This window comes from Ictalurus furcatus, chromosome 7 (assembly GCF_023375685.1).
Source record: "Ictalurus furcatus strain D&B chromosome 7, Billie_1.0, whole genome shotgun sequence".
Taxonomy (NCBI): domain Eukaryota; kingdom Metazoa; phylum Chordata; class Actinopteri; order Siluriformes; family Ictaluridae; genus Ictalurus; species Ictalurus furcatus.
In genome coordinates this window covers 28,446,404-28,456,331 of record NC_071261.1, presented here as the reverse complement: position 1 = coordinate 28,456,331, position 9,928 = coordinate 28,446,404, and the positions used below count along the sequence as shown (strand labels likewise).

Here is a 9,928-nt window from a genome sequence, read left to right as displayed (position 1 = left end):
GAATAAAAAAAAGTTGCATCACACATTTAAAAAAGAAATCAAGCATTTTTGGCTGTAACGATCACAAAAAAATAAAACCTCCAGGAAGTCCTGTATGGACTGAATAGAGAGAGAGAGATAGAGTGAGACTGAGAGAGAGAGTGAGACTGAGAGAGAGAGTGAGACTGAGAGAGTGGGTGCGCGAGAGTGAGTGGGTGTGAGACTGAGAGAGAGATTGAGAGAGGGGCTGACAGAGAGAGACTGAGTGAGTGAGACAGAGAGAGAGATTGAGAGAAAATTATTGTGATGCATATACATTTTCCCCATCCCCCCCAACCCCTAAGATTTCAATAATGAATTGTTTAACACGAAGCCATTAAAACCTGACTATCATGAAACGTGTCGTGCGTTAAAAGTATCGTGATGTATGATATATGATACGATGTGATATGATATTTCAGCCGCACGCTCCCTCCCTATCCGCTCTTTAATTGAAATGATCGTATAACGCGCTATAATCGTCTCGAAGGTTTCGCGGCGGTCACGTTTAACACGTGCACACAGCTCAAACTTCCTCGTCCCTTTTTAACAGGAGCCGGATACGGAACAGTCTCCTGAAGGGAACGTGGTGCTAAATTTACGGTCGAGCGAATGAATTGGTTTAATAAATGATCTGGTAAGGATGCATGCATTATTCATAACTACGCTGTGAATATCCCCCCAGGGTCCTGGAGGAGGCCTCAGCCAGCCAGGCTAGCAGTAAGAAGGAGAACCGTGTGGACATGTCCGGGAAGAACCGCAGCTACGACATCCGGATAGAAAACTTCGACGTGTCGTTTGGAGAGAGGCGAGTCTTGGTTTCGTTTGTATACACGCATTTAGAGGCGGAGTCAACGATGCAGTATAAAGACTCAACACGACAATCACATCGAACCAGAACAGCTTAAAAAGTCATTACCTGCACACAGCACCAGGGTGACTCTTGGTCTCCGCAGGTCTCTGCTGCAGGGAGCAGAGCTGTGTCTGGCGAGCGGTCGCAGGTACGGTCTGATCGGGAGGAACGGCCTGGGTAAGACCACGCTGCTGAAGATGCTGGCGAGTCGCAGCCTGCGCGTTCCGGCCCACATCTCCATCCTGCACGTGGAGCAGGAGGTGGCAGGAGACGACACGGCGGCGCTGCAGAGCGTGCTGGAGAGCGACACGGTCCGAGAGGAGCTGCTCGCCGAGGAACGCTCGCTCAACGCACACATCGCCAACGGAACGTGAGTAATCGCTTAACACGGATGAGGAACTCTTCATTCATACGGGGCCTTTCCACACGTGCGTGCGTGTTATTATTTTATCACGTGTGTTATCAATCCTTTTGTTCGGATTGATTCTTTTTTTTTTTAGTATATTTATAGCTTATGGAAATCTCTGCTTGGTGTTGTGACTTTTCGCTTTGTAGAGCCGAGGGGACCGAAAGCGTGCGTCTGTCGGAAATTTACGCCAAACTGGAAGAAATCGAGGCGGACAAAGCGCCAGCCAGGTAAACTCTCAGGACGTTGCTTTGTAGCTCAGTTTAATTTAGGATGGAAACTTCAGCAGTAGATTCGCTTGTGTGTGTCTAATGAGATTGTTTGTTTTTGTTTCCTGTCCGCTTCCTCAGAGCTTCAGTCATCCTCGCAGGTTTAGGATTTTCCCCCAAAATGCAACAGCAGCCGACCAAGTGAGTGACCCGTTTAGCCGAAGTGTTGATTTAAAGCAGCCGTCTGTAACATTTTACAGTGTTTCTTGACACACTGTAAGCCCAGAACTTTACAGGACCTTTAGGGGGGTAAAAAGGGATTTGTTTGGGAAGTTGTCATGCAGTAGATAAGATATTTCCTTTATTTAAGACTTCTTTTTGCTTTTTTTCTGGCCCAGAAATGCAACAGGACGCTTTAAACATTTACAAATAATGCTACGCTAATCCATGATGATGCAGTGCATTTTTTTTTCTTTCTTATGTTCATCCCAGTGTTCGCTAATGTCTGTTTTCTCCACAGAGAGTTTTCTGGTGGTTGGAGAATGAGATTAGCGTTAGCGCGAGCTCTGTTTGCAAGGTGAGAACATCTCATTTATTATAAAAGTGTCTGTAGTGTGTTTTTTACGAGGAAAAACAGCATGAGTAAAAATTTGAATAATGAAATCAGGACTGGAGAGTGCCGTACTGTGATTTTAGCTTTCTTGTTTTGCATCACCAAATCCTTAAATAACATCCTTCAAACGTTTGTTATGGCAAATAGTGACATTGTGGAATGTAATAATAGTGCTTAAGATGATGGATTATGCTGTGTGTGTGTGTGTGTGTGTGTGTGTGTGTGTGTGTGTGTGTGTGTGTGTGTGTGTGTGGAGCAAAACTGAAAATTTTAATATTCTTCAAGATATGCTCCAGAGATTAATTGGTACTTTTTTTTTTTATTATTATTTATTTTAAATTCTTTTTTTATTTTAAAATATTAGATGTCGGAGGTGAACGCTTTATGTTGCTCTGGAAGACATTATTGCACTACTTAAAAAAATAAATAAGTAAACGGTCAATTATAATAAATGTCTGAATGAACAATGGTTTTTTTCCCCCACAACATCCCATAATATGTCATGTTCTTCTAAACATCGTTACAGAGAGTGGGAAATCATTTCTCACCCACACGTTCATTTTTTATGTGTGTATATATATAGATGTGTGTATATTTTATTTATATATAAATATATATTTATATATAAATAAAATGGATTGTTCTTGGCTTGTACTAAGACTTCCTGTGTTGTGTTTCTGCTGGTTATCAGGCCTGACCTTTTGTTACTTGACGGTGAGTAAATCCGATTTCTCTGGAAACAAACTTGCAGCATATGAACCGAATAACTTCTTCATCTAACAGCGCCGATTGGTTTCCCCATCAGAGCCCACGAACATGTTGGACGTCCGAGCCATTCTGTGGTTAGAGAATTATTTACAGGTAAATGATGCGTGACTTCGTATGGACAATGGCGTGGGTTACTTTGCACGTAATGCTGTTTCTTTAATGAGCATCATTAAAACTATTCCACCATTAGGCTCAGTATTTAATAAAGTTATTTAAAGTCGGCGTTGTAGTTCCTATTTCTGTATTCGTGAGCGTTCTAACGACACAGCCCATGAGGTCCAGGGTGTCGTTTATAGACCTACTTCTTTTTCAGTTTTGGATTCGAGCAAATAGTCAATTAGGCTGATGAGTGTATATATAAGAACATAACTTTAATAATGGTGGGTTGTGATTTCTGGCACTGTAACAAAACAGAACAGAGTATTCCACACCAGCTGTGTAAATATAGTGTGTGTGTGTGTGTGTGTGTGTGTGTGTGTGTGGGTCTCTGTATGACCCCAGACGTGGCAGTCCACCATCCTCGTGGTGTCTCACGATCGGAACTTCCTGAACGCCGTTGCAACCGACATCATCCACCTGCACTCACAGCGTCTGGACAGTTACCGTGGCGATTACGAGAACTTCATCAAAACGAAAGAGGACCGACTGAAGAACCAGCAACGGGAGTACGAGGCTCAGTTACAGTACAGAGAACATATACAGGTATAAACACACACACACACACACCGTTTTAATTTCAATACCAATGGTTCAAATGTGACGTTTTTTAACAATTGTATTACTTTCATATTAATTTGAACGAACTAAACTTTTACGTTTGAAGTCCCCATGAAATCAGAATTGAAGTTTTGTGACAAACATTAAGGTGATCTCTAAGCTCGTGTGTTCCACTAACAATGACGGAATTCGCATTTAAAAGGTACACACGTTCGAAATGTAGTCTCTCTCTACCACCGACACGGATCAACAGTTTTCGCGACGTGGTTCTGCACTCTGCTACGTTTCCTGTCCGATCGAATGCTCTGTAGAGTCTGGAGCGTTGAGCAAGAGGAATCATTTGAGCAAGCGCGGGTCGTAACCGTGTCTCTGTAAGTTGGTGACGAAGGAAATAGCTTAAACTCGTTCACTTTATTGCTCGGGCTCATGTCCCGAAGCTAAACGCTATTGGCTGTTTAAAAAAGCGGCGGCGACACTCTACGTCCCGCCCTGACGACCCGTTTTCGCCGAAACGCGTCATGTGACGCTGCACGTTTCGCAGCACTTCACTTGGACTTAACGTCACAGTGTTAATAATTAATAATCGAGCAGACCGAGTCAGACGGTGTTTGTTTTATTCACATTCAGAAATGTCCTGACGGTGGTGTTTATCTGTGTGAACCAGGTGTTCATCGACAGGTTCAGGTACAACGCCAACAGAGCTGCACAGGTGCAGAGCAAACTGAAGCTTTTAGAGAAACTGTAAGTGAGACGTCTACATCCTCCATCTTTATACAATACAGCATCAGGTTTCTTCCACGTCACTGACCTGTTCTGGTTTTTTCCCTTTTAACAGCCCTGAACTTAAGCCTTTAGAAAAGGAGACTGAAGTCATGTTACGGTGGGTTCTGCATGAAGGATGCGCTGAGCAATTCCCATTATCCAGAGTGCACAGCTTGTTTGTTTTTAAATAATAATAAATTTGATGTGCCCCAACATTTTAAAAAAATTAATAATAATAAATTCGACGTGCCCCAACATTTAAAAAAAAAATTGTTTTCTAATAATAATAAATTCGATGTGCCCCAACATTTTAAAAAAAATTATAATAATAGTAAATTCGACGTGCCCCAACATTTAAAAAAAAAACTATAATAATAGTAAATTTGACGTGCCCCAACATTTAAAAAAAAAATTAATAATAATAATAAATTCGACGTGCCCCAACATTTAAAAAAAAATTAATAATAACAATAAATTCGACGTGCCCCAACATTTAAAAAAAAATTAATAATAAATTCGACGTGCCCCAACATTAAAAAAATAATAATAATAATAAATTCGACGTGCCCCAACATTAAAAAAAAATTATAATAATAATAAATTCGACGTGCCCCAACATTAAATTTTTTTTTATAATAATAAATTCAACGTGCCCCAACATTAAAAAAAAACATAATAAATTTGACGTGCCCCAACATTTAATAATAATAATAATAATAATAATAATTTGTATTCACATATTTATTTCTCTGTTTATTTTTCCAAATAGCAAACGAACCAAAAGTATTAATTTCATGCTGCTTTTGGACTTTGAGAGCTGACTAATAAAATGTCCTTGGTTAATTTGAGGGGAAGGAAAAATTGGGAAATGGAACAAAATAATAAAAATATATAGCTTACTGGTTTTCTAGCATAGGTGTTTTATTTTTATAATATATATATATATAACAGTGTGATTTTATTATATATTCATTGTTTTCATATGTTCATTGTTTTTCACATTTTGTGTTTGTCCATGATTGTTTATTGCTTATGTATTATTGTATTGCTGTTGTAAAGTGTCTTTGAGCTCTGGAAATCTTTTTCTTCTTCTTTCTTTTTCTTCTGTCTCCTTTCTTTCATCTTCCTTCTTCAACCAAATATGGAGCGTATGTAATTTTTAAATGTTTAATTGCCGGGGGGGGGCTCAGAAAAGTATTTAATCAACAAAACAATAAACATGAGCTTTGGATGCTGGAGGGGAAAAAAATGTGTTCAGCTGACACTTAAATGGTATTTTTGGGTGAACTGAAACACTAGAAAAATCTTTCATCCTATAACTTCCAGTTTAATTCTGCAAGATGTGCATTCTCTCTCTCTCTCTCTCTCTCTCTCTCTCCTCCTCCTCTCTGTCCCTCTGTCGTGTCCTGGCAAATCCTCGTTTGGTTTGGTCCATCACAAATGCTTGGGGCAGTTTAAAATTCTCCCTGCACCTGATCCTGCAGCTCAACTCGTAACGAATCCTTTTAAGTTTTTCCCGGACGTCCGGGCGTGCTCGACGTCCTCGTGTAAAGACACCAGTGTTTCACAGAGGTGTTCTTGTTCGGCAGGTTCCCAGATAATTTCGAGAAGCTTTCTCCTCCCATCCTGCAGTTAGACGAGGTGGAGTTTTACTACACGCCCGAGCAGCGGCTGTTCAGCGGCCTCTGCGTCTCCGCCGATCTCGACTCCCGGATCTGCATCGTACGTGGTTAAACTATAAAGACAAAGCCGCGGGTCGGCGACTAACGCCGACGGCCATTTCGGGATTTGTTAAGCAGCACAGCGTGGCTTTTGACCGTGTCGTTTGTGTTGTGCAGGTAGGTGAGAACGGAGCGGGTAAGTCCACGCTACTGAAGCTGCTGATGGGCGACCTCACACCCGTGAGCGGCACCAGACACGCCCACAGGTGAGGCACCACAAGCAAGCTATTACTTTCAGATGAAAAGACCAGACTTGTTTTAAATGCTAAAACTCTACACTAATAAGAAGGTTTTTTTTGTTTTTTTTTAAACACACAAGGCTGTTTGCTCATTTCCCAACAGAAACTTGAAGATTGGTTATTTCAGTCAGCACCACGTAGACCAGCTGGACCTCAACGTCTGCTCAGTGGAGCTGCTTCTCAGCAAGTTTCCCGGTACAGTACAACAACCAAAGCATTAATGATGTGACTTTTCTCGTGGTTTTTGGCTGAGGCTCCGCCTTCGTTGCGTTCTGGGACTTCGAGTCCCATACATACAGTCTCCACTATTTCAGCATTGGATTTCTCATTAATATGGCGTTGCTGGGAAATGGTGAGGTGAGAAGACCGTTTACGTTTTGAAATTTTCCCTCCTATACGTCTAAACGTCAAGCGTCCTCCTGCGACATCAGAGCGACACACGACCACTAACGTCTCACGGGAATAACGAAAACACCGCACCAAGCGACAAACCAGCAACACAAATATTTCAATATGAGCACATTTCCAAATGTTTTTTTTGTTTTTTTTTCCTTTCCCACCTTAAATCAGGTTTTCCCCTTTATTTAATGGATCACGTGTTGCGTTCAGGTCAGACCGAGGAGGACTACAGGCGTCAGCTGGGGCGGTACGGGATCAGCGGAGAGTTGGCGACGCGGCCCGTGGCGAGTCTTTCAGGAGGACAGAAGAGCCGTGTAGCTTTCGCTCAGATGACCATGCCTTGGTAATTCAGCAGTGTGTGCAGCCAGTCGTGTTTCCTGTGTAGCGATCCAAATAAAACCATCGACCTGTTAATTATGCAGCGAACTTATCCCATAAACAAGATTTATTTCTTTTTGAAACGGTGGACATTTCGAAACCATTTACTTCTTCAAACTCGGCTCCTCTCTGATTTTCAGTCCCAACTTCTACATCCTCGATGAGCCGACCAATCACCTGGACATGGAAACCATCGAAGCCCTCGCCAAGTCATTAAATACGTTCAAGGTAAGTGCATATTTTATGCTGACTCCAAAGATCATCATTATTATTATTATTATTATTATTATTATTATAATATTTGTATTTATTTATTTAAATCCAGTTCTAGTTTATGTAGAGTTTGGAGCGAACGGGTTCTTGTTTCATTACAGAGAAATCATTTGAGATCAGCGTCGAGTCAACGTTTTGGTGCTCGATAATGTGAATTTAAGACCTGATTATTTACAGCTATGCGTTTTTCCCAATTGTGTAAGCAATACCCTAGAAGTAAGGATTAAAACATCTGTCTCTCTCTCTGTCTCACTGTAACTGTCTCTCTCTCTCTCTGTCTGTCTCTCTCTCTCACTGTAACTGTCTCTGTGTGTGTGTGTGTGTGTGTGTGTCTCTCTCTCTCTCTCTCTCTCTCTCTCTCTCTCTCTCTCTCTCTCTCTGTGTCTCCCTGTGTGTCTCTCTCTCTCTCTGTGTCTGTGTGTGTCTCTCTCTCTGTGTGTCTCTCTCTTTCTCTTTCTCTGTGTCTCTATCTCTGTGTCTCTGTGTGTGTGTCTCTGTCTCTCTCTCCCTGTGTGTGTGTCTCTCTGTGTGTGTGTGTCTCTCTCTGTGTCTGTCTGTCTGTGTCTCTCTCTCTCTCTCTCTCTCTCTGTGTGTGTCTCTCTGTGTCTCTCTGTGTCTCCCCCCCAGGGTGGTGTCGTGTTGGTCTCGCACGACGAGCGCCTCATCCGGCTGGTATGTAAGGAGCTTTGGGTGTGTGACGCGGGCCGAGTGCAGCGCATCGACGGTGGCTTTGACGAGTACAAGAACATCCTGCAGGAGCAGTTTCAGAAAGAAGGCTACCTGTGAAGCACCTCACCTCATACATACATACATACATACATACATATATACATACACACACACACACACCGTTTAAATCGACTGCATCGCCGTGACCCCCAACACACTCGTTGACTCTGTGTACAAATTGAAACTCCAGCATACAGTGAACCCTGACCCGGCTTCCTGGAAGCAGAACCAGAACTGACACTGAATCGCGTCCCAGTCAGCCCATTTGCCTGGCTTTCTGAAATCATGACCTCGCTGCTTGCTGCTGTAGCTCACGCTGCGTCCTTTTACTGGTCATGTGACAGGAGGGCAGGCTGAGGATGTGCCTGCTGGGGTTCTCTGCACGGGTTCATCTTATTTCTGCACACGAGCAAAAAAAAAAAAAGAAAAAAAAAAAACGAAGCCTGATGCAATAAATGTCCGTGTGCCGGTTATGTTTCGACGCAGCTGTCCTTAACTTATCAACATCAGTTTTTCCAACATGCTAATAAAAACCTACCATTCAGTCAGTTTTAACCTGCCGCTGTCTGAAATTATTTCACAATTTCTGTTTTCAATGGTTATTATTTCCGTTTTATAGTTGTTCGCGTCACACAGTAACTCCTATACATTATTTCTGTTCAGTTCAGTGTTATTTATATAGCGCTTTTAACAATGGGCATTGACCCAACGCAGCTTTACAGAAATATATTAAATTCAGGATATAGATTTTAAATGTATGAATTTATCCTTAATGAGCGAGCCAGAGGCGACTGTGGCGTGGAAAAACTCCCTGAGACGATATGAGGAAGAAACCTTGAGAGGAACCAGACTCAGACGGGAAGCTGTCCTCATCTGTGTGATAGTGCGAATGTAAATAAATCCCTTCTATAAATGTACTAATACTACATGGTGAAATAGTGCAGTCGTGTACGCAGGGAAATTCAGTACAGTTTTTACATGAAGTCTGTTTTGTTGAACTTCTCCACTGGTCACTGATGGAGACTTGAGTGCAAAACTGTTTGTGGTAATTGCAGTGCTGAGGCTATAATCGCAATTGTAGTCCTGGCCATCAGAGCATAGCATAACTGTTCATATGAATCGAGGTCCAAAGCTATCTTTATGGATTTTAAGTGGCACCATTCTCAGCAATCTCCGTGATCTTTAGGCTGCACCGTGTGGGGCCATCCTCAGCAGCAGCATGTGACTTCCAACTGATGAGCACTCCAACCAGAAGAAGGGCTTCAGGATGGATCAGGCAGGTCCGGAGAGCAGAAGGGGCAGGATTTCTGGTATTTCAGGAATATCATGTGTACCTTGACAGAAAGGGAGAGGGGGAGATTATTGGGTATGCTTATTGCCCCGTAATGGTTAAGGACAATGTATTTTGCGTGAATGCAAGCAGGGAATCGGGCAAGACTAGCTATGACAGCATAACTTAAAGGGAGAGCCAGAAGCTAACAGACATGAGGATGCCCTGGTATCTCGGTCATTATTTCTACTTCACACGGTATCTCGGTCATTATTTCTACTTCACACGTTATCTCGGTCATTATTTCTACTTCACACGGTATCTCGGACATTACTTCTATTTCACACGGTATCTCGGTCATTATTTCTATCTTACACGGTATCTCAGTCATTATTTCTATTTCACACGGTATCTCGGACGTTATTTCTATTTCACACAGTATCTCGGACGTTATTTCTATTTCACACGGTATCTCGGACGTTATTTCTACTTCACGCGGTATCTCGGTCATTATTTCTACTTCACACGGTATCTCGGACATTACTTCTATTTCACACGGTATCTCGGTCATTA

At 42.2% G+C, this 9,928-nt stretch overlaps 1 protein-coding gene across 1 annotated transcript in view; it reads left to right on the top strand.

Moving 5' to 3' along the window:
• abcf3 (ATP-binding cassette, sub-family F (GCN20), member 3) overlaps positions 1–9,315 on the top strand; it is a 13,995-nt gene extending 4,680 nt beyond the window's left edge. Inside the window, exons 6-21 of the mRNA XM_053629653.1 lie at positions 704–826; positions 975–1,241; positions 1,427–1,507; positions 1,628–1,687; positions 2,007–2,063; positions 2,791–2,813; positions 2,905–2,960; positions 3,369–3,569; positions 4,249–4,325; positions 4,420–4,464; positions 5,936–6,068; positions 6,185–6,273; positions 6,410–6,501; positions 6,916–7,048; positions 7,224–7,311; positions 7,984–9,315. Of these exons, the coding sequence (XP_053485628.1) occupies positions 704–826; positions 975–1,241; positions 1,427–1,507; positions 1,628–1,687; positions 2,007–2,063; positions 2,791–2,813; positions 2,905–2,960; positions 3,369–3,569; positions 4,249–4,325; positions 4,420–4,464; positions 5,936–6,068; positions 6,185–6,273; positions 6,410–6,501; positions 6,916–7,048; positions 7,224–7,311; positions 7,984–8,142 (1,684 nt within the window). The 3' untranslated portion in view covers positions 8,143–9,315. The remainder of the gene's footprint in view (positions 1–703; positions 827–974; positions 1,242–1,426; positions 1,508–1,627; positions 1,688–2,006; positions 2,064–2,790; positions 2,814–2,904; positions 2,961–3,368; positions 3,570–4,248; positions 4,326–4,419; positions 4,465–5,935; positions 6,069–6,184; positions 6,274–6,409; positions 6,502–6,915; positions 7,049–7,223; positions 7,312–7,983) is intronic.
• The last annotated feature ends 613 nt before the right edge of the window (positions 9,316–9,928 follow it).